A 24,577-nucleotide genomic window follows, 5' to 3' on the forward strand; every position below is an offset into this window, starting at 1 on the left:
GCCGAAGTCTTCCATATGAGCACACTTCATATCAAGGCAGGCTAGGGCATGTGTAAAACCCAGAGCAGATAGATCCATGCTTACATAGAAATGGACAGAGAATGGGCGCCTTCAACATCTCTAGGGACTTTATGCTTGCATTTTGCTCTACTGCCCCGAGGAGTGAGGTGCTCTGCGCCCCCAGATGTGTGCAAACTTAGAAAGAACTTCTCTAGAGACATTCTTTTTTCCTCTCATAAAAACGCTTTATTGGCATACCAGGAACGACCTTTTTATTTTAGTATAGTAGTTGTATGCATCTATAGCTGTAGTTCAGTTGTAAACTATTTGTTACAAGTCACTAGAACTCTAACCTGGGGGATGGATTTAATAAAGAGAGTAACTAGCGGCCCAGCCATGGATTCTCATTGGAACAATCAAAGACCAAACAAGGATAGTCCCACAACAGTGTTCTGTAGACACAGGAACCCGAGACAGACAGAGACAGGATAGCACCCATTCAATAAATTAGGTTCTAACTAGAAAAACACCAAGACAGAGATGACCCAGAGGACGCACATGAGCAAGTGAGCTATTTACAGAGATTCCTTTTTGTCAAAGCGCTGTCCACTTTCCCATCCCACTTCTGTCATTTACTATTATTCTAGCGGGTTCCTGGCTCAGTGGAAAGTATTTACACAACCAATCAGAAGTCACCCCCACACAGGTCCCACGTTCTCTAAAACTTCATGTCAAACGGAAACATCTGAAGGGTGTCTACTCTGTTAGGAGTTGTAAGCATGGTGGTGCCAGGAGTGACATCCACGCTTACGCTTTTCCAAACCCGATTTGAGATTCTTTAGAAAGTCAGGCTGTGACAGCAGTGAGCGATGGAGTCTCATTTGCAACAGGCACAGAGAGCAGACACAGCGATGGTGTGTTTGTCCTGAGGATGTAAATGGTGTGGTTTGCAACTTCAGAGGCCTGGGGTTGTGACTGGGCCCTGTGCCCTCTGGTCATTTTGATTTTTAACATTCAATTCTTAAGGCTTGTTAGGACCACAGCACTAATGAGTAACAATGCTGACATCATTTCTGCCAAGGAAGGGCTCTGCGGTGAGTGACAGCAGAGACCATAGTTAAGATAGTGCGGTGGAAAAGCATTGGTTGGTACTTGTCTGGTGTGATAGCCAGAGTGTGTGGGTTCAGCATCAATCTCAGGGTTTGTCAGTGACACCTTCTTGGACACGTTTCCTTACTTAGAACAACTTGAAGTTATTTGTTGCTTTATTACATAAGAATATAGGTTCCAGGAAGACCGGGTGTTCATGAACACAGCATTCTAGTGTCCTGAACAGGGCCTGGATCATAGTAGTTCTTAATTAAAAACTTGTATTAGTCATATGAATCAAATCATTGAGTCTCCTGGTCTTCCCAGTGCCTAGAGCCTATGTGAAAGGTCCTTACCCTGCCGTGAGCCAGTGTAGCCGACGTATTTGTGCTTCAGGGTGTATTAAGACTTCAGAGTGCACGTCAAGTGCACTCTGCTCAACTCCCAAGGAGTAGCCATGAAGAGCTAACATCGCTTGACAAGAATCAGGGCAACAACATTCTAGGAGCCAAACGGCAAACTCTAAATCTGGCTTCTTTCCCACCTGCTCTCCTAGAACATCTTTGCTTGTCCAAAAGCTCAAGAAAAAAAGTTTCCAGGAGAATTTCTTTTGGCAGTGCCAGGTGGGTAGGTAAGTCACCAAAACATGATCAGAAAAGAATCAAAATTAATTCAACCTACGTTAACACAAAAAAACAAAAAGAAGTGACAACAAAACCCCCCACTAAATTAAAGAAAAACAACACGTGGAAGTGAGAACAAAGGGGAGCGGTGGGCTGCCGAGCTCCTCTGTGCGGTCGAGTTTCTGGGTGAGGAAGGGAGCCTGGGTTCAGTGATGCGGAGAGGCTGATGGGAAAGGGCGGAGCTTTTAAGGGTGAAGATGGTGGCTGAGGACCAGCTCTTCTCATCCTTGTACGACTCTGTTGACTCTGTCCGCTGAGGCTGCTGGCTCAGGGCTGTCCGTCTCAGGGACAGCCAGTGCCTCCACAGCACACCCTTAGGCTATGGAAGCTCGGCTGGAGTAGAAGTCGGGGACCGGAAGCCCGGTGTGGAGCGTGACCTGGGGAATGAGACTATAAGCTATGCAGGGCACCATGCTTACCCTTGCAGGGAACGCCAGTGTGGTTTGTGTGCCCTCAGTTCAATAAAGGCCTGTTCACTTCTCTTGAACATCTATCCTAGAAGACATTGAAGGGTCTTCTAGCAGGATACTAGCTGTGGTAAAAGCCTGGCCACCATAGTGGCCCTCCAAACCCAGGATACACAATACCCACTTTTTAAAAAAGGTTCTGCGGGGGAGGGGGCGGGGAGGGGCTACGTTTCTTATGGCTGAGGTCAAGGTGCTCATCTGCAGGTAGTGAAGCCTTTGGCATACATGCAGTGATCATGGTCAAGTCCATGGACAGAGATCAGATTAGCTTGCCTGTGATTTCCAACTGTATGTGGGTTCCAACCTATCTATCTGTGATTGCAGGAAAGGCTTTATAGTGGGAAGAAATATAGGCACCTGAAAAATATGGCCTCTGAAGAATTAGATTCCAGCTCCTCAGATAGTCCCATCTACTTGCAGGAAGCTGGAAAGCAGGTCCCGCTGGGTTGTAAGCAGTTTCACTACCCCTACTCATAGACAGGAATCAACTTAAAAGAGCTTTTAAGACTGTGGCTGTAGCTAGGGCATGAACTCTACAGCGTTTGACTCTCAGGTCCTATTTTCAGGTTAGTGAGGTTTATATCGGGTAATGAGAGGCCCAAATCAGGATGGCAGTGAAGCCCTGAATTCTAACAGTGGTTGGCAGGGCATCGCCCACATTCCTTGCATGCCATGAATCCCCTCTTTACCATTCTCTGCCCACCCAAAGCTCCTCATGCTATGCCTTCTGTTTTGAAATCGCTACACAGCTTGCTACCTTCCCTCCTTCAGGACTCAGATAAGCAGCAACTATAATAAGACCAGCTGATTGACCACCCCGCTCAAGCCTGTGGCTGTTTATTTAGCATGTTCCCAGCACTGCTGATCCCTTTGCCATACTCTGACCCTCTAACGTACCTTAGAAATCACATGGTTATGATCTGTAACCAGAATATAAGTTTCAGGAAGGTAAGGTTTGTATCTGTTTTTTTTTTTTCTCCCACTGATGGAGAGCAAATATTTACAGTAGAGCCTGGCATGCTTAAGAGCCCTGCAGATGGCTGTTGAATAAAGGGGCGAGAAGGACCCGTTGTTTTGTCTCTATGGGAAACTGCAAGTATCTAACTCGCAGGCGGGGCTACTGCTTCCCAGCCTGTTGCACAATGAAGAGTGAAGGACAAAAAGCAGCTCACACTTCTGATAAGTGACTAAGATTTGCTTTTCCTGGGCATTCCTGGGGCCCGGTAGGAGCCATCTCAGCAGCCAGTCTGTGGAAGTCATTCAGTTCTACTTAAAGAAGAAACTAGAGCAAAGGATAAATAGACAGGGTAGAGAAGGCTTCTGTCTCCCGTGACTAGGCTGTGGCAGGCACATGGGAAGATGTCTGCGGTGTGTCTCACTCTGGGTCTTATATCAGCTTCCCTCACAGAGCTGGGGCTGGGGGGGGGGAGGGATTTTACTGCCCCTGTGCAGACTTTGAAGTAGCAACCTGAGCAAGCCCTTAGTCCTGGGGCCCACAAGCTTACCTGCACATTCCTGTTCAGGCTGACAGCAGGAAAGAACAGGCCCTCCACATTCTCAAACGCTATGGGGCCTTGCTGTTCATTGTTGACAAAAAACGTTAATGTCTTTCTGTTTAAGTCGAGGAGGACCCCGATGGTGGCCCCTTTTGTGATCCCTCCTTCAGTTCTGTGGGAAAAGGGAAAAAGTGGAGTGTTGTCGGCTTGCTTTCATCTTACATTTCTCCCTTGTGGCTTGCTGGACCAGTCTGCATTCTTCCTTTGCTTTTCTTTGGTTCTGAGGGTTGAACTTGGCCCCATGTATAGTAGGTGAGTTTGCCGCTGGCTTTTACCCCAGCCCTCTTTTTCACTTTTTATTTTGAGACAGTGTCTTACCAAATTGTCCAGGCTGGCCTTGAACTCCATGATAGCTCAGGCAAACCTTAAACTTGTAGTCTTCCTGCTTCAACCCCCCAAGAAGATGGTACTATAGGCCTGTCCCACCAGGCCCAGTCAAACCAGAATTTTGACTCTTTACATCCCTCCTTTGGTTAGCTTTTTTAAAAAACACTTTTTTTTTTTTGCTCTAAGCAACACTTTTCACATAAAAACGTAAAGCCTTAGATACACTATATACTACTTATATTTTGTGTATCTGTGCTTTACATAATAAAATATGATTTAGATGTTTTTTGCTCCCCCAAATTCCCACCCCCTGCAGAGACAGCCACCTCTCATGACAGTCTCTTGTTTACTGTGCCTTGCTGAGAGAGAATTGTTATAAATGGACTTTCTGCTACTGAGCTACAGCAGAAGATAATACCAAGACTGAGCCCAAACAGCCTTTTGGCTACCACAGGGCATCAGCTCTGCTCTGCACTTAGCATGTACAGTATGACTCTAACAGCATTTATTACAAAATGACTTAATCAGAAAGTCACAATAAAGAAGTACTTAGGTCAAATCCAGGATATATGATATGTACTGGACTCAGAGCCTTCTGCTTTCCATGAAGTAGTGGAACTCACTCTGGAAAGATGCTAATCTTTCAGCACAATGACTTTGAATGAAGACATTAGATTCTCTCTGTAAAATGACAGCATTGAAGGGGATACCTTCCTGAGACATAATTATACTATAGGGAGTTCAGTGGCTTCCAGAGATCCAAGTGTGAACACCATCTTACAAAGAACTATGTCTTTTGATGCAGCTGATGACTGCAGAGCACCATCAGGGACAGATCTGTCTTCTCTCATCAGTGTGAAAGCTAGCAAAACTGAATCCTATCTCAGCAGAGCACAGGCATTTATAAACATCACTCCTTTCTTCTGCATGCAGAAGACAGACTGGACACCACCACAGGCAGGCTTACAGACTACATCTTGCTATTTACAAGCTTGTTAGCGACAGCACAAGCGACATTCAGTTAGCATGCAAGATGTGTTCGGCTTCTGAAATGTGCGTCTCTGCATCGCCGAGATGGTGGTGATCCTATTTACCCCTGCGCTCCAGAATCAAGAGGCTGATCACAAGTGCACGGGTGATGCTATCAGGTAGCTAGTCACAGAGTCCCCCCGGTGTGAACTGCTGAAGAGACCTGCTATCTGTAGCCACTTGGATTTGGTACCAATATAAAATGCTTTGTGCGCTTACTTCAAGGGATAGCCAATAAAACAGACATGAATGGAGCAGGACAGAGGATGTCCGAGGGCTGGGAAGCTCTAGGAATCTACTGGCTAGCAAAGCATCAGTGGTGACTGACAGGAGAAGCTGAGAGAGTGAGGTCATTATTCTGCCCCTGCTGGGCCTGCTTTTCCTTTGATCTCACTGAACATAACTGGATTTCCCCCCAACCCTGACCCCCAGAGCCACCCAAAGAGAATGTTTCCTGGGGGTGATTAAGACAGACCAGTGTCATGAAAAGACAGCTTTGGCCCATAAACGATGAAATACATTTGAAGAGACTGCAAATAAAAAGAAAGATTATATAGGGCATACTAAGTTAAAATTGTCTATATTTTGGTGATAGAGAACATTACTCAAGGAGGTACTCTATTCCCTTTCTTCAGCAGACTGGCTATTCTAATTCTCACAAGAACAAGTGAGTCCTCATATAAAGCTATCCGGACTGGCATCCCTAACACCAAGTTTCATTAATGGCTTCTAATCTGAGAAGCGGTATTGCGGATAATAACTGTTAGAACAATGGCTTCCATTTCCAGGCACTTCCAACGGGAGACATTTTTTGCAAATCTCATCTCATGTAGTCTTCAGACCTCTCCTGCATGGAAACATATTATGATATGAATTTGGAGAATTGACAAACCAGAATTCAGAAAAAAAAAAAAAAGAAAAAAAAAAGAAGTACCTTGGCCTAAAACATTTTTCTGGTAAGTCCTAGGTCTGGGTTTCCAGATCCTGGGTTGTTTGTCTATAATAGATATGCCCAGGGATTGTCTTTTGTGACCTGGGTGGAATTTAATAATGAAGGGCCAAGCGGAGGGTACACAACTCTATCTCTATACTACATGGAAAGCAGTAGAGTGGACTGAGCTAAGAAATTACTCAGCACAGGACTTCCTACTCAATAAAGACTGTGCATCCCGTTCCCTAATGCTGTTTCTATAATAGGCTATTGAACTAGGCTCCTCCTTTTCAACCCAAGCCACCATGAAGAAGGCTTGGCGTGGGGCTGCAGGGTACCTGTTGGTGTGGGAGTTGTTGTGCATGAACCAGCTCCGGTTATTGTCCACATACATTGCCCAAGCTTTGTCGTCCTTCCCTAACATCATATCCTTCATCACATCGATGCGAGCCACGCCAAATGCTGGATCAGGGTGGTTGTCATAGCGATCTATGGTCAGCTCCCAGTAGTGGACGCCCTTGGAGAAGCCGGTTTTCCCCAGCACCACCCGGTCATCGTAGCTACTGCACGTCACTGTCAAGTTGTCATTGGAGAAGATGATGTCGGAGTGGGCCGAGCCGGGGTCAAAAGCAAACCAAGCCACTGGGAACAACAGAAGGGAGGTGAGTTTTTAGTAAAGCCTTGGGATTGTAGCATGCTTCTGGGCACTGTGGCACACAAGGTCGCGTTCTCATGCTGCCATGCAGGAAGGAAGTATCTGGGGCCAGAGTCACCGTGAGTGAGCAGATGGGGCACGTCCTGGGAGTTGAAACTCTGCACCAGGAACAGACAGAGGACACAGGACCCATTCAGCAGAGGTTACATGGTTCAGACTGCACTTCCAAACCAGCTGATCCGGGACTGAAGTACCATCAAGTCCCTTCACCTGGTGACTGGCAGGATAGTGTGCCAGAGACATAAAGGGTGAGGGATGTGCTAGGGTGCCTGTGTGACCCTGAGGCAGGGAGGCTAGATCTACAATCCTGGATAGAGGAGGGATAAAACACTGTGTGAAATCAGGAAATACGCTTAGGCAGAAGCACGGGAAACTGCCTCTGATGAACCAGGTTTCATGTGCAACGGTGACTTGCATGCAGGGCCGGTTGCTTCCTTTATAACTTATCAAAAAGCGTTAGTCCTAAAGCTGGCGCGTAATATACATGGCAGAAGCAGTTTGGACATTGGGTGTAGAGAAGATGAGGTTCTTACACACACAGCTGTGCCCCAACTTCTGCATATTTTCTACAAAGACTAGTCCTTTGTTCTCACAGAGCCCCGTAGCCACTTCACATGCACCTCTGCTCTGCTTATTGTAAGAGAGTAATGGTGTTCCATACCTGCCAACAGCTTTTTAATGTCAACTGTTGTCATTCCGGTGAAAGGCATGGGGGAGAGAAACAGGGAGCGAGATTGACATTGATAAAAAGCACGTTTCCTTTGATAGACTAATACCAACAAGGGCTCCACTGGGCACGTTACATACACAACAACAGCAGGCCTGCCTTGTGCCTCCACTGACATTTACCACTCAGAAACAGTGGTTTGCAGTGATGCAGAAGAAAAGGGGATGGGGTTGAAGTATAACATAAAAAAAAAAAAAGACAGGCGTTTTTCTAAGAAATTGAAAACGGTTATAATGGAGTTAGAATGACATTTGGAGAATTTTATTGACATGACAAAAGCCACCATTTATTTTGCAAAGGAAATTGAGCATAGCAGTCACACAGGCAGAAGGTAACAATTACAGCAGGTATACTTGCCTAATTGAGAGTAGGATGCAGATTGTGTCTCAAAATTGCAGCCTATAAAAAGATACTACACATCAAGGCTATGAAGTGACAACCGGGTTGATAAAAATTATTTGCATTTGTTTTGAAAGCACCAACCAAATATAGTCCCCAGAGGCCTGATTCATGAAAAAAGACCAAAAAAACCTCCCAAAAACCAAAGCCCCTTTTATCATTTTCTTTGCTCAGTATAAATTGCTTTTGTGCTCTTTCCACACACAAAGGTCATCTTTTTACATATTGATAAAACCTTTGTTCAGTCGACCGTAAATGTTGCGGCTTAAATTTTCTTTGTCTTCCTGGTTCAGTTTTGTATAGTAACCCTTGCAAACTGAGGAGGTCGACTCTTTTAAAGATGAGGACAAATCTGCCCAATAGAAGTGGAAGAAACCACCAGGTAGGAACAACTCTACCCTGTGTCAACCGTTTACCGATGTGCCCTAGGTTTGCTGGGATGAGCCTGAGGCAAACGGTCCGCATATACAGGAGAGTGGAATCCAGTGCACCCACTAAAAGACGCCTCACAGCGATTGACAGCGGCACGACCTGAGTGTTATAAACATGAAGGTATTTCTTTTCCTTCTTAGCTTAGCTTGGCTACAGCAGCTCTTCTCACTTGAAGGATGGGAAGAAGGCTAGTGTAGGGGTGGAATATGGGCTTAGAGCTAGCTATACAGGAATCGCTTCTTGTGGGACCTTTTCTACTCTCATCTTCCCAGCAAACCTGGCTGCCCTACTGAAGAGAAGCCCCATCAAGGCAGAGAAAAGAGATTCAGACTTAAAATGAACTCAGGGGCATGACCTACAGTTCGAAGTGGTGCTGAGGCTGGCCTAGGAGATGTGATTCTTTCGGGGGAGAGAATCATGTTGTTCTGTTCTGTTTCCAAATTAAGTGTTGCCTTTATGAGCTAATTTCTAATACAGTAGAAAGGACAAGGTGCTGACTTGATAGGATTTCACAAGAACTAAGAAAGCAACTTGTTATCAAAGAGGCCCGAGTACACAGATTTCAATATTAGATCCACCTTCTGGCCTGGATCACTTTGTTCTGGGATACATCCGCTTTCTTCTAGCTCATGGTTGATTTTTATGTTTAATTTCTGCCAACTGTCTTTTTGATTTCTCCCTATGAATAGGAGCACAGTAAGTATGGAATAGAAAGCATTTTAAAAACCAAATTTAGTATCCAGGTTTGGAAGCAAATTTGTGGAATCTGAATAGGGCTTTCAAGATTTTTTCAAATGAATCATGCCTTTTGGAGTCTTAAAAAAACCAAAACCAAACCAAACATTCTGAACTCTTTTCCCATTAATTTAAACACAACATTGTACATTTAAAATTCAATGATACAGCTCGATAGAACCAGGCCATTCAATCCACCTGCCAACACCCAGACCCCGCAGTTCATGTCATTTCATTTTATTCTTGAGACAGTGTACATTACAAGGACTGTAACAGTATCTTGGTACATTAGAAACAAGTAAGGCTTCATAACAGAGCATGTGGGAAAGCCAGTGGTGCACAGAAAAACAAGGAGAAACGTAAAACACGAGGAAAAAAAACCCCACCACTTTTCAAGGGAGCTTGAAGTCCCTGCATCCTTTATTGCACTGTCATGCTGTGGCCTTCTTCATTCCGGGATGTGGGATGAACCAAAGGAATAAAATAAAACCCAAAAGAAAGGCTTGGAAACGTGAGATGTGCATCGTGTGTATCCATGATTACAATATAGTCCTGAAGAGATCAAAGGAGGTCTGCATTTTAGGAATTTGAAGATTCCGTTTGCTAGACAAAGCTCACCGCAAAGTAACTTTCCCAGGAATCAACGGTAAGCCCAGTTACATCTTGGCTGTGAGGAACTTTCTGGGGCAACCTGTTTTGACTATAGGTTCGTTCGTTGGCCATAGGTATCACAACTGAACAGTTTCTAATTCAGTGGTCCCTGCCCTTTGCTAGGAAAGTGATCTGCTGTAAGCCTGCAGTTCTGCCAGTACACACACGGCAGGCTTTTGCTTTCCCTGCTCTGTAGGATGGGTTCTGCTATCTGGCATGTTTTGCATTTAGTTTTGTTTTTATTGGTAAAGATCTCTTGAGTCTATGTTTAATCAGACCACTCCAGGCTGGATGCACTGATCCAGTCTCCCAGACACAGCTGGTTTCCTGGATACAGAAAGTTACAAACCTCCACATGACAGCTACAGCCTCTCCTTAGCCAGTACCTGTGCCGTGCTATGCTGCTGCATGTGATGAAGAGCAAGTTTTCCATGGTGGTACCAGCGGATGCAAAAAGAACAGCGTCCCACATCCCATTCCAATACATTCCACACACATGACCACAGCTCTGGGACGGGTTGTTCCACCACGCAAACAAGAATGCCAGGAAGCTCCCTCAGCCAGATGCTCTTCACATTGGAAGCCACAGACACAGATATGGGTCACCCCGTCACCACACACACACACACACACACACACACGAATGGTGAGAACAACACGGGCATTTCAGAGATGCCTCCAAGACACAGAGATGAAGAGAAAGATCTGACAGCTCAGCTCACCCGGTGCATTGAGAGACTGTAAAGAAGAATGCAAACTCAGCTGGTGGGGTGAGGACCGGAAATCAAAGTAGGATCTCCCGGGGAAGCTGGGTTGTAGATTAAGGGTGGAGGAGAAAGGGCTCATCCTACGGAGCGGCAATCTTTCCGAAGGCACTGGAAAGGGGAGGGTCTGTTCTTCTGAGTCTGTGTCTAGATGTAAGATCAATGCAAACCAGAGATCAGAAACCTGCTGGCTGCCCATGCCAGGTTCCCAAAGACCACCTAAGCAAGCATTCACACAAAGCTTCGTCAGCCCCGAGGTACCACCCACAGGGATTAGCAAAACAGTCTGGCTGGGGCTGGAACTCCCAGTGGGTCCAGACCCCAGCCCCAGCCCAGACAACCATTCCAGCACCACTGGCAATCGTTTTATGGTTTGCTATAACTTTTAGTAACGGAAAAGCACGAAGAGGTTTTTCTTTGTTAAGTGAAATATGTTGAGTGAGAGGTACAGGTGCCCTTTACCCACTGATGAGAAAAACCAACATTTCTTTTTATTTCAGCTCTTCCTCAAGTTACCGTGCATTTAACATTGGCTTCTTTAAGGGTTTCTATTTAGGAGATGACTGCGTTTAGAAACCATGGGATAGGTTTGCTTTTTTTTTTTTTCCTCTCTGTTTCTACTAGTACATTTTCCCCATTTCTAGATGGATGAGATTATTTTAATCCTGGGATACCCAAGACTTGATCTTTGAATCAAGGAAGAAATGCAGAGTGCCCTGGGAAGTCAGGAATAAGACCTCTCTTTGCTTCTGAAATATTCTCGTCTCCTGTGAACATGACTTAACTCACCCGAGTTCTCTAATAGTGAACAGAATGTGGGCAGAGGGAAGGTGCACAGGTGTGAAGTGTCTGTTTCTTTTCAGAAGGCCTGCCACGCCAGTGAGGACTTGGTCACCAGCTGGAGCCCTGTAAAGCTCTGTATAGCTCAGTTTAATAGTGAAAATTCAGGAAAGCACAGATGCCAGTTCAGGGTTCAGACTCCGAAGGAAACATTTTCTCATCGAAAAGGCAATGTTGTTTTGGTGATCAGCGGGTGATACTGGGGTTTGTTTCGTCTTGTTAGCAGCTTGTCTTTGTACATAACCCTTTGTGATCCAAATGCTACACTGTGTAGGTTCAAGCCTGTGTGTGTATGTACATGTGTGTCTGTGTTTGAGAATGAGTGTGTGAGTGTGTATGTGTGTCTGCATGTGCTATGTGCTTGTGTGTGTCCATGTGTATGTGTATCTAGAGACCTTATAAGAAGGGCTACCGCAAGTTTTAATACTGCAAGGAAGCATTTTCATTTTTGAATTTACAATATTAATGTTAGCTTTTCAGACTTTAGTCTTATCCCTGAGGGAAGATTTGATTTTTCTGTAAGCCAAATATCAGAGAAAAGGGTATGAGGCTAAAGCTTAATATCCCAAAGAATAATAATATACTGGTTCCTACTTAAACTTTATATAGTTTGGGTGATATGGCATGTATGGTCATTTCTTTGCTCAGATACAATAAATTTAAAAATATCATTATTCTTCACATCTATTTACTTGTGTGTGTGCGCGTGCACACATGTATGGATACTAGGGACTATCCTGCCAGTTCTAGGGACTGAACTCAGATTGTTACAGTTGGTGGGAGGACCCTATATCAGCTGAGCTGTCTCATTGGCCCCCCACATTATTTACTTAAAAGGAAACTAACCTCTTAGCTTAATGGAAAGACTTGAAACGTAACCACAGAGCGTCAGCAGACACAAGCTCTTTTGAGTTTGAGAAGACATTTGCCACTGTATTTATGTCAGAAAACTATTTTCAATTCACAAGAGTTTGCTTCAAAAGGACTCTCTCAACAGATGGAACAATCAAGGCATTATATAGCAGATACATCATGCCTTAAAAATTAAGGAAAGGTGATGTTTGGGATACATTGAATCTCCAAACAGTGATCTGAACACCCATAGAAGGATGGGCTCTAAAATCTGAGGGTCAGATCAAAGCCTATCTGAGGAGCACTCGCCCTTTCTATTTTTAGGTGAGGCTGAGTATAGCCGTGAATATTCCTGGGATTAATAATTGGGCAGTGATACAGGTTTTCTTCCCCCCTAGTTTTATGTGGATTGATTGATTGCCTACCCATAAGCCATTTTTTTTTAAACTCTTGAACTCGCCCTCTACCCTTCCATCTCTGTGTCTGACCTGTGACCTTTTATGCCCAACCAGATGGGATCTCACCCCATTTCTTCCCAAGCAAAATGAAGCAAAACAAACCGTACAAAATCAAACCTACCTTGCTATGAGAACTTTCCAAACAAATTAGGGGAGGGAGAAAAGACAATTTCCACCCAATTCCAATCAGACTAACAGGCGATCCTCCCTCCAGGGCTCTCCCAGGGGCCCTCGGTGTGTTTGGTCAGTTGTCTACAGGACATTTAGACTGTTTATCATGATTTTACACTGTAGTAGTCTTGATGCTTAGATACTTAGACATGTCTGAGGCGGAGCCATCGAGCTCCCTCTGAAGTCCCTTGGAGGACGAGTCTCCAGCCAGCACCTTGTGTTTGGAGTTATTGATTTTATGGCATGGGTATAACTTATTTTGGGTTCCTCTCACCAGGTACTACCGGAGGGCCAACTGAAACAGACCACTAGTCCTGCAAGCATTTGATGTCAGTCATCAAACCCCATTAAGTTGTTCCAACTCTGAGCTAGATAGATATTCATAACCACGTTGTAGCATATGGATTGTCTTTCTGGTCATGCTCCTCTGGACAAGTTCATGTTGGGACTGAGAACAGTATCATCATCTCCTGGCTTAGCCAAAGCATCTTTAATTCACATCAAACACAAATACAATGACCACAGTGTGCGTTCTGTGTTTATACTGTGGGATGTAGGAAGGAAGCAGAGCCCACTTCCTCACCTTCTCTCTCAGACACAACGATTGATCTCAACTATTGGCCATCAGAGAAGGCTCCTCGGCTGTTAACTATCACCAAGGCAAGGAAGAGTGAGGCTTTTGGTTGTGATTTCTGGGACACAGGATAGGAAGCTAATGTTTGTGGTAATGATTGCCATCTTTATCTGACAACCACTAGAGAAAGGCAGGGAGCATCCTAGGACATTGCTACTGCCTCATCATGGGCACCTGTTGTCCTGCCTGGCTGAACTTGATGGAATAAGAGCAGTTTAGTGGGAAAGACCAGCAGAAAGCTGTCCACATGGTGGCAGGCAGAGATTGCACTCACTTGGGGAGGCAGTGTATGTGCGTGTTTCTGTGTGTGCATGTGCACAGGCCGGAGGACAACTACAGATATTCCTCAGGCACCCAGGCACTATTGACCTTGCATTTTGAAACAAGGTCTTTCATTAACTTGGAGTTTGCTGTCCATTAGGCTACTCTAGCCGGCCCGAGAGAGTTCTACTTGTCTTGCCTCTCTCCCCAGTGCTAGTATTTCATGCACTGTCACCAAGCTTTTTTTTTTTTTCCTTTCCTCTTTAAACTTGGGTTCAGGATCGAATCAGGTACTTATAGGGTAAGCACTTTACTGACTGAGTCATCTCCTTAGTCCTACTCATATTGGTAAGTCCAGGATGAGAACTGCATTCCAACGCAAATGTGTCCCTCGCACTGTCCATCAGCTGTCAGGACTGATGGTTTCCTCTTGTTCTTCCCTGCGCTTCTTTCCCTTCTCATTGGGTTCTAGATTGGAGACTCAGCTGATGGTAGGGGGCTCTGCTCTAAGGAAACAATTAAGATCTACCAAACCAAAGATCTACTGGGGACCACATAAGCTCTTCTCTGACTCCTGGGATCGAGAAGGAAGGATCCTGGTGCTATGCCCTATTTGTATTTATCTCTTTTATTTTTTTCATTGTTTGACACTTACTGAACAAATATCATGTGCTAGGGAGTGCACATGAGAATCATGAAGCCGGCAGGGGAACTGACTATAAGAAAATAATCAAGAGAAAATGTGTCAACTATTATTAATAAGTTTTATACTTCTGGGGACGGTGTTTTTATTCTAACATGAACAGAGTATTAAAGATTTTTTATTATTTGAAAACTTAAGCATTAAGTATTAGATGATGTAGAATAATTTGTACAGGTAAATTATTCCATCTTTAAAAAGTGTTTGTGTGTATTGTTGTATATAACATGTGAAAATGCCCACAGAGGCTAGAAAAGGGCATTTGGACCCCATGAAACCAGAGTTACAGGTCATTGTGAGCAGCCTAAAATGGGTTCTCAGAACTGAACTAGGGTCCTCTGCAAGGGCAGCAAGTGCTTTTAAGCACTGGGCCACCTCTCCAGCCTGATACATTGCAAGCTTTAATGTGCTATTTTGGGGACTCAAAGGGAAAGAGTGAAGCTTCTTATGCAACACAGCTCACTAATTCATCTTCCTCTGAGTCCTGGGTGCCTTCCTGTATGGCAGGCACAGCTTTGAAACCGAGCAGCCATTGGGCCATAGTCTATGGAGGAGAAGTGTGTTTTCAGAGCACACCAAACAAGAGCTGCCACAGAGGGCTGCAGGAGCCTCAGAAGGCTGAGCTCTGCTGCAGTGCAAGCCAGCTGTGGAATGTTCTCCGCTCCTCAGAAAGATTTAAAAACAGACAAGGAGGAACATGGAGAAGAAGGCTGTTTGCTCAAACGACCAAGCAGGCAGGTGAAGTCACAATTATTTATGTCCAGCAAGGGATGTGTGTAATTTATAACAAAAGGTGGCATCTTATGTGTTCTTAAGAGTGGCGGTAATTGCTGTCAAGGGCTAAGAAACAAATCTGTTTTGAAAATGCCCTTTAAAAAGAATGAATCCAGGAGCTGTCCTGAAATCCTGAGGGTGGCTGCATATTTCCTTGCCCGATCTTCCATTCTAAATTAAAAGAACTTCATGGAATTATTTGTGAGCAACTCACATCAGGAGACCTGGTAGTTCTTACACTTGAGATATACACACTCCCGAAGGACCAAAGAGCCCATTTCTCTAGATCAACATAGAGGCCTGTAGTTCCAACTCAGCCTCATGAAAATTTTTAGAAAATTTCTTGAGATGCCACATGTCAAAATTAAAGGGATGAAATACTTTTCTCTTCTGGGCTCTGAGATTCATCCTTATCTTTCTCTCTTCCTATGTGGTAAAGTTTACCCAAGTTTTGTCAAGTACAATTTACCTACCTTGAGGATTTTGTCCTATGAAATGAATGTTCTAATTAAGTCAGTTTTTGGAAAGGCTGGAATTTTCTGAGCCAGGCAAAACAAAGTAGATGCATGGAAAAACATATTCACAGGACACCTGGTTTTCCATAGATGATAGTTTCCCAAATATTTAATTTAGTGCTGAATATTTAGTATTGTAGGCATAACGTTTAAACCCACCAAGACCTTGGAGGGGGCACATGGGACTGGCATCCGACCTGCACCCAGTATATAGTAACAGTGCTTCCAGCCAGACTGAAGACAAAGGCCACAGAAGCACTAATTGTAGGAATGTCAGAGTTCTGTGGTTTTACATATAAAATAACTGAAGCCTAGAAAGGCAAGAACACATCTAAGCCACATGCTCAGCTGTGGCCAGACTGGAGACAGAGAGGTAAGATCAGCTTCTGGTGGACAAAATGGGGGATGACAAAGCTGGGTTTTGCTTTGTTTTGTTTTTGTTTTTGCTTGTGTTATGTCTTAGAAGTGTACAAACAGGCAAAGTTCATGCCACGGGTCGTAGGGTGTCTTCTAATGATGTGTAAGAGGTCATCTAGGATTAAGGGGATGATCTAGCACCAACCACAGACTGCACTGAGGATGAACCTTTTATTCTCTCAGTAGGGTTGTTCACTGGACAGCCGTGCTTAGGAACCGAAAGGCAAATGTGCCACTATCCCCTGGGGTGCTGGCCACAGGAATAGGTGACTGTGGTGTCCCTTGACACTGTTCACCTGTGGGGCCTCTTCCTTACAACTTCCACAGGATGGGGGAATCTCAGTACACTAGGATTTTAAAAAGAAGTCTTAGGCTCACCTAAATTATATTTATAAAGGGATTCTAGACATGGTACCTGAGGCCATTTGGTGTTCAGATGGATGGAGGCAGATTCTGCTTAGTCCACTCAGTATTTCAGAGTGCTTTCCTTTGCTGTGTGGGAGAAGAAGCTACTACCATGACAAGGATGGCACGAGGCTGACCGTCTGCTCAGGTGGGCTCTGTGGGGAAGGCTATGTGGACATTTAAGCCGGGAGCCTTGGGAATCTTTTCCTTGGTGCTCAGGGCCCACAGTTGTCAGAAGTGCTGCAAAGACTGTACAGCCTTGGGCACAACATGGCTCTCTCACACTCCTTGTTTCTTCCTCTCTACTTTCCTTCCTAAGATGAAATCTGGAGGGCTGGGAAGCTCCCATTAATCAATAGTTTTGTAATGGTTTCAGTCCACATTGGCTTCAAGCCCCAGACCTCATCTGTAGGAGCTTTTGAGGATCTCACAGATCTCTGACCTTCTTTCTCTTTGTCAGGCAGTGACTGTCACCTCCTGCCTAGAACATCCCTAGTGACACCTGGGGAGAAGGTGCTCCTTAGGCCAGGAGTTCTTAACCTGCAGGTTGTGACTCCTTTGGGGGCTTGAACAAACCTTTCCCAGGGATGGCATATCAGATTTCCTGCCTATCAAGTATTTACATTATGATTCATAACAGTAGCAAAATTATAGTTACGAAGTAGCAATGAAACAATTTCGTGGTTGTGGTCACCACAACATAAAGATTCTGCTTAGACTACTCACTATTTCAGGGTGCTTTCCTTTGCTGTGTGGGAGAAGAAGCTACTACCATGACAAGGATGGCACGAGGCTGACTGTCTGCTCAAAATCCCCCATTTTGTCCACCAGGGGTCACAGCATTAGGGAGGTGGAGAACCACTGCTCTAGGCTAAGGACTTGCGTGGGATGGGAACTGGAGGATAAACAGAGCTACCTGGCTGCAGGGTTTAGAGATGCTGAAAATGAAGCCACTTCTCCATCTTCTTAAGAGGCTCTACTCTTTTTTGACAAAAGTCACCTGTGACTCTGGAAGCATCAGCGTCCCGTTTCTGGCTAGTGGAGCGGACAAGGCAACGTGAAAAGCAGCTTCACGTCGGAAGGATGCATTTCCACGCCAGGCAGACTCAGGGTCGACTTCCTTCTCTTTCCAGAGGCAAAGGCAAGCATCAGCACCATAGTGTGCTGTATACCATCGCGTCTGAGAGAACTGGGCTCTGAAGCGTTACTTCCCCTCTCAGAGCTTAGTTGCCTTAACTGGGGTAGGATAACTGCTTCCTCACATGGTGCAGCAGCGGGATTAGCGGTTCATCCAAAAATACCCACAACTGAATCCCCAGAAACCTCTGAATGGGTTACCCTTCAGAGGGAAAAGGACTTTGCAGCTATTCCGTTAAGATTCTTGATATGTGGAGACTATCTTGGGCTGTCCACGTGGGCGCAAAGTTATCACAAGGGATCTTACATAAGGAAGGCAGAGTCAGAAGGAGGCTAGAAGATGCTATACTGCTAGATCTTAAGATAGAGGAAAACGCCTTGAGCCAAGAAAGCCAGGTGGGTGCTGGAAGCTGGAAGCTGGAAATTACAAGAAAATAGATGCTTTTCTAGACTGTCCTAAAGGAACCCAGTCCTGCTGGCGCCCCACTGCTAGCCCAGTAGAATTCTGATCTCAAGACATGTGAGGGGCTCATGTATGATGGTTTACACCATTACTCGGATGGCTACTTGTTACAGCAGTAGAAGACGTGTTAGCACTAACAGTACCATTAGGTGCATGAGAACTATTGCTTCAGCAAAGTAGGGTACATTTGTGCGCATGCGTGCGTGAGCACATGAGCATGCGTGGGATCTAGACATCAGTGACAGGCACAGAGATGTAGTGTAGACTGTAGAGGGGGTGCCGTGGGGGTGGGCAATTGTTTTAATGTATGAATTTATAGTAAAAAGCAACAAATGTGTGTGTGTGTGTGTGTGCATGTGGGAACTTGTATGCACAAGTATGTGGAGGCCAGAGATGAGCATGTCATTTATATTCTCAGTCAAGGGCTCTCGGTGAACCTGGATCTCATTAATGGGCTTAGCTAGCTAGCCAGCAAGCCTGAGGGATCCCCATTTCTGCTTTCCCGTGTCATGCTTACAGGCACGTGCCACGTTGTCCTGTTCTTTGTGTGGTTGCTGGGAACCTAATCCAGGCCTTTATGCTTGTTCAACATGTGATTTACCAACTAAGCCACCTGCCAGCCCCATAAAGACTAGTTTTTATATAATTTATCTATTATATTTCACTATCCCCAAAATATTGTCTGGCTGTCATGTAGCTGTCATTCTTCATGGCGTTTTTTGTTTGTTTGTTTTTTTGGTTTTTTTTGTTTTTTGTTTTAATTTTTGATGGACAGTGAAGGAAATTCTCAGTAGCTTGGCATAAAGTGATGTAAAGTCTAAGGTAAAGGTTTCTCGTTGGTTTGTTTGTATTTACTTCACGGTGTGATTCTACAAAGCCTTCTGAAATATGCTTGCCATCCACTGGGGGCTTTGGGGAATCTGCTGACTTTTAAATGCTTTGCATGCTAATCTTTCCAAAATGCAATACATAGTTTTAAAAATTTCATAGAAGGCACTCTGGATCTGTGGGACTGTGCCTTTTTCCATCTCTTCTGGTTAGCTTCCTCCTTGCTCGATGCCCTCAACACAGCCTCAACTTCTGTAATAACAACAATTTCCCATTTCTTTCACACACACACACACACACACACACACACACACACACACACGTGAAATATATATGTATATATATTTTTTCTTTTGTATAATTTTCTTTTATATAATTTTCTTTAATGTGGTTGCTGGGCTCATAGCAATGAGTCAGTGAATTTGCGCAGAATGGGTACCTAGGAACCAATGAGCCTGGACTTTATATCTTTTCCCCCCATGCTAACTGCAGGCCATTCTTCTTACTTAATGGTTTCAAGATGGTGTTCTAGACTGAAGGGCAGACAGCTTAAAGAGGAGCAGTGACACACGCAGACCTCAGCAAGCTGCCAGGGAGTGTGCAAAAGAGCAACGAGGCCCTCAAGTTAAAGGAGAGGGCTGGACTTTGTGCCATCTCTGTGAATATGGGGCTAAGTTGGTTTTTGGCATGACCAAGATGCTCAGTTAGTTGGAGCTTTGGAATGATCAAGTTTACTGTTGCTGTCAAAGTAGATTTCAGAGATTTTTGCCTCACGCATCATAATTTTGTCTGCTTGGATTTCCCTCCTACTACATCTTTCCTGGGAAGTCCTCCCTCTCCTCCTTAGATCTCGGGTCCTCCCCTGCAATGTGTTGCAACTTATTTCATGTGGCTATTAGGTATGGAACAATCATGGTAGTAATTCTATGAACACATATGGCCAAATTCTTTTAGAAACATGTTTATTTTTAGAAGTGACTACCTATTATTTTAAATTAAACCTTAAGGTAGAAGAATTATGGAGACACACTACTCTAGAATGATCCACATGTTCTTGGTCTACAGTCTATCTGGAACGCAATTTGGAAACATAGGCCAAGGATCTCAAAAATGCCCAGAAGTAGTTCTAATGCCCACGAACCTGTCCAGATGAACCTTCCACAGAGACTAGAGATAAAGAGTAGGTTTTGTGTAGAGGTCTTAATCCTATACTTTGTTCAAGGGGCAGCGCTACCTCCTCTGGAAGACTGTCAGGCATGAACAACACTACAGAGCTCCCTGTGCTTGGGAGGCTCAGCAGCGTAGAGTCCCAGGAAACCCTTTCTTATAGCAAGCTCACAACTCCAGGGGTATCACCTGTGCTGTACCCCAGTCTCTCCAGATACAACAGACAAGCAGAAGGCGCTGTTGGCTCAGGCAGGCAGAGGGGAATCGTCAGGAAAACGAACAGGAAGTTCCCCATCATCTCTCAGCCTTGCCTGAATGTTTTTGGTGGGGGTACAGTCTGTCACACAGAACGAGCCTCAGAACAGGGTATGTTAAGAAGGCCTTGCTACATAATGGCTTCAGGACTCTTTGCAGATAGCTTCAAAGGCAATGCATAGTCAGGAGACTTATTTGATGAGTTAATTTAGGAAAAAAAAAAACAACAGCAAAAATAAACAACCAAGTGTATGAGCCTTATTTTTAATATGTCACTAAAATACATAAATTTTCTCTTTTTATTTACTTACTTATTGAATTACTTGCGTATGGTGTGGGAGAGCCAGTGACATGCCTGTGGGGACAGAGGACAACTTTCCTTCCTACATGTGAGCTCAGGTACTCAGAAGACAAGCCCCTTCCTGCTGAGCTACCCTGTCTCAGCCGTTTCACTCAAATTCATAGTTGCTTATGTTTATATTTCTTCTTAAGTTGGTTGAGATCTGGGTCTGGCTTTATTCGTGTGTCCGTCCTGGACACATCCCCAGAAACCTGCATTCCGTGGAGTAACCTAACTTGAACCTACGTAACACTACATTTTCCATTGGTTTCAATTATTGTGTATTTTTGGACCAATTTTTTAATGTATATGTTGTCTTTCCTTTGCAGTTATGTGCATGTTTCTTTAAGACCCATCTCCCTTAACTAGCCTGTAAACTCTACCCAGCAAGAGAACAGGGGCTCTATACTTTCTACCCATTGTGTATCACCGTGCCCACTTATCAAATACTCTCTGATAGACAGACAGACAGACAGAAATGATCAGAATTCACAACAATGCACACCTTTGACATCCCCCACCCCATGTAATGTCACCTCTGGGTTTTGTGACAGAGTATTAATGACACGTGCTTTAAACACATACTTCATGTATGTCATTAGCTTGGACTTGCTGTCACGTATGAAATGTGCCTTTCTGAGACACAGACCTGTTGTTCTGGAGTTTGGAAAGATGTTGATCCTTGCTAAGGAGAACATGAAAGATTGTCACAAAAGAGCTAGAACAAACCACCCAGCCACCCCAGCAAAACAACAAGGAACTTCAGAGTGAACTTTCCAGAAACTGTAGAAATAACAGGAGAAAGAGTAAGTGCAACCGACTTCTCACTGACATTTAGGGAACTGAAGAGAATAGAATGAGACAGGCTTTCTCTGTTACAGCAGACTGATCAAGTCTCCTTTGAAATGACAATTTGCTACACGTCCCCTCACTTCCTAAATCTTGTGTCACTACTTAAATGAGGGAGAACAAATAGAACAAACCAAAGTGTGGAGAAAGAATGTGTGTGAACTTTATTTCATCATGAGTGAGTCGCTTCTGGGCAGTCACAGACAACACTGATATATCTACATAATGGTCAGGGTGACTCACAGTCACATACATACCTTATATATATATATATATATGCACATAATATATAGGATATAAAATTCATGGAGGAATGGGTTTCTACAATACAGTTTCTTTGTTCGTAGGGAACGTGGTCCATTAGTTTCACTTAGAAAATGACCCCCAGTTCTGTAACTGTGGTACCGGGGATCGCAGGTCCACATCTTGTAACTATTAATAGACACGGGTATCTCGTGAACATTGAAAAGAGACTAAGAAATGTCACCTTCCTGTGGGGCAAAAGGACAGACAGAAGTGCTCAGGTTGTCAGTAGTTGATTTGAGCGGTCTATAATCTAGCTCGAACAGAAACAGTTTCCATACAGTTCTGTTGACAGATCTCAATGACACTGCCACAGCTCCCCCGCCTACCCTGCTGCTAAGCCCCTCCCACCTCATCAAACCACCTTCTGCTCCCAGGGGCAATGTGGCCAGCACCATCCGGGCCTTCTGCAGTGCTTTTAGAAAGAACTCTTGGAGGCCCTTAGCATTTAGTATTTCAGGAAATGAGACGACAAGCTCTCAAGCTGGTAGGTCATCCCAGACGGAAGCTGCTAAAATGGGAAGTCTGGGGAAAGAGCTAGAGGTCACGGCACTGCCCTCTCTGTGGGTACAGGTCATGTGAGTGTTTCATCCTTAACAAACCTCTTCTTTGAATGGCTTCACTTAGACTTAAGACCACTCCCCCAAAGCCTTGCTTTCATGGCTATGGGTCTTTGGCCCTCGCTGTGGGACTCGGAGTTGTGCTTGTTTTGAACCATGTGAAGCATGTTAGGGGGTGTCTGACACATGCTGAGCTTTGCGGAAAGGCAGGAGAAGCCGCCACAGTTCTTTTAGCTAACATCTTGAATTTGAACAAAGACAACACCAGAGATTAGTTTTGTGGCGAATGCCAGTGGGGTAGGAGATGATGTAATCCACGAGTAAGACAACACCCAAAAGTCTCAAAATGCTTTGGCGCCAGCCACACATACCCTTCATAGGTTTTGTCTCATGGGCTCCCGCTGCTTGTAAAATAAAAAAACATTAACGCCTCAGAGGTTATACCAGGCCATCAGATACAAACCTTCTTCTAGACAGATTGTCTCCAATGACCAGAATATTTATAGTACAGCCAAGAACCATATGTCCTCTAGAGAGACAACGTTGTGCAGTGGCACTAGACAGCCCAACCACCCCTAGAGGGACCCGCATGGCGAGGTAAAGCAGAGTTGCTGGTCTCTTCCTGTTTGGTGCCCACAGGAAGTCTCAGTCCTGGTGCGGATGGCCCGGGCTTTGGGTAGGAAAGGAAGTAGTCCGAGCTGGTTAAGCCAGAAGTGGTCAACAGGCTCTAGCACCCCAACACCCACCGGAAACACGTTCAAGTCATACAGATCTACAGCTGGGAAGAATCTAAGTTCCAGCCCCGGCAGGAGCAAGCAAGAGCTACAAAGACACGGAGAATCATGTGGGGCAAAAGCGGCCACTGGGGTGGCTTGGTGGAGAAGGGGAGCCTGCTCTAGAGCCTAGGAACCTCCATCTTAGACACCGGGGGCACATTCAGGCTTGCATGTTCAGCTTCTTCCACTGTAGCTTAGAGTGGTAGCAAAGGAAGCCATTGGAACTGCTGCTGTGGGGTCTCTCATCCGCATCTCACGGGGCCTTCTAAAGGCAGGAGAGGGACACAGCGGCTCTGGGGCCGGAGACAGTGCAAGTCATGGAAAAACTTGAGGGATGTGGTACTGACGGGGTTACCTCCAGGCTGCCAGCCACGTTAGACGCCACGTAGTTCCCGCTCTGAGGGATACTGCTGAAGGGCCTTACCCTCAGATGTCTGGAGGACCAGTGTCTTGCTGTAGGGGCTGACTCCTGTTTTGTTGAAAGCCTTAACCCGAGCGTTGTATGTGCTGTTGAAGTGAAGGCCGTCCACTGTGCACATTGTTTCTTTTCCGACATACACTTCCTGTCAACAGAAAACAGAACACCATTCAAGGTGAGCCGCCTCGTGAGGAACAGGGAAGGAAGTGATGCCCAGTGGTTAGGTGGCAGATGCCATGCAGGAAGAGCTGCAGAGGGCAAGTGAGCTCCCTGGAGAGATGGCCCACAGCCTTGCTCTGCTGGGATACTGTTGGCTGAAATGTCCCAGGCTTGTCACATGAATAGCATTTGTGGGCCATGCCTACCTGATTAAAATTTTCCTTTCTTTGATTAGTAAGACACTGTATTAGTGGTCTGACCTTGTGAGGCAGCTGCAATGGCCACACCTTGAAGATATGAAGAAGCAGCCTCAGCCCATTAATAAAATAAAAAATATTTTCAGATATTTTTAATGTCCTTAGAAGAGACTGACAAGTGGGTGTAGCATTCTCCAAGGTCAGTTGTTTTAAAACAGTATCTTTTGACTCAGAGCTAGGGTCCATTCTTTCTACTGCCTCTGTCAGCCGAGCAGTAAACTCCTCAAAAGGTTCCACCGATTTCATTACATATTAGCAGAGCCTTTGGTATTTGGGCCTCCCGTAGGCAGGCACCTCTATGCTTCCCTTTCTTCCCTTTCCCTGACACTTTCTTTTCTTTTACTTTTCTTCTTTTTTTTTTTTTGTTTTTTGTTTTCTTTTCTTTCTTTCTTTTTTTTTTTTCGAGACAGGGTTTCTCTGTATAGCCCTGGCTATCCTCGGACTCACTCTGTAGACCAGAGAAATCCACCTGCCTCTGCCTCCTGAGTGCTGGGATTAAAGGCATGCGCCACCACACCCGGCTAGACACTTTC

The 24,577-nt window shown here is 44.9% G+C and overlaps 1 protein-coding gene across 16 annotated transcripts in view; it reads right to left on the minus strand.

Annotated features, from left to right (window-relative positions):
• Nucleotides 1–208: 208 nt before the first annotated feature.
• Trim9 (tripartite motif containing 9) overlaps nt 209–24,577 on the minus strand; it is a 103,053-nt gene continuing 78,684 nt past the window's right edge. For 2 of the 16 annotated variants that reach the window (XM_021178921.2, XM_085830424.1), the window contains exons 7-12: nt 23,635–23,773; nt 7,882–7,923; nt 7,459–7,482; nt 6,475–6,724; nt 3,745–3,907; nt 209–2,149 (exon numbers count right to left, since the gene is read on the minus strand). In XM_021178921.2, coding sequence (XP_021034580.1) covers nt 2,087–2,149; nt 3,745–3,907; nt 6,475–6,724; nt 7,459–7,482; nt 7,882–7,923; nt 23,635–23,773 — 681 coding nt within the window. In that variant the 3' untranslated portion in view covers nt 209–2,086. Of the gene's footprint in view, nt 2,150–3,744; nt 3,908–6,420; nt 6,725–7,458; nt 7,483–7,881; nt 7,924–10,463; nt 10,653–21,712; nt 23,105–23,634; nt 23,774–24,577 lie in introns of those variants that run through there. The other 14 variants (XM_085830422.1, XM_085830426.1, XM_021178922.3 and 11 more) reach the window with 12 other exon arrangements.

Source organism: Mus caroli, unplaced genomic scaffold (genome assembly GCF_978045245.1).
Source record: "Mus caroli unplaced genomic scaffold, Mus_caroli_1 scaffold_14, whole genome shotgun sequence".
NCBI classification, from domain to species: domain Eukaryota; kingdom Metazoa; phylum Chordata; class Mammalia; order Rodentia; family Muridae; genus Mus; species Mus caroli.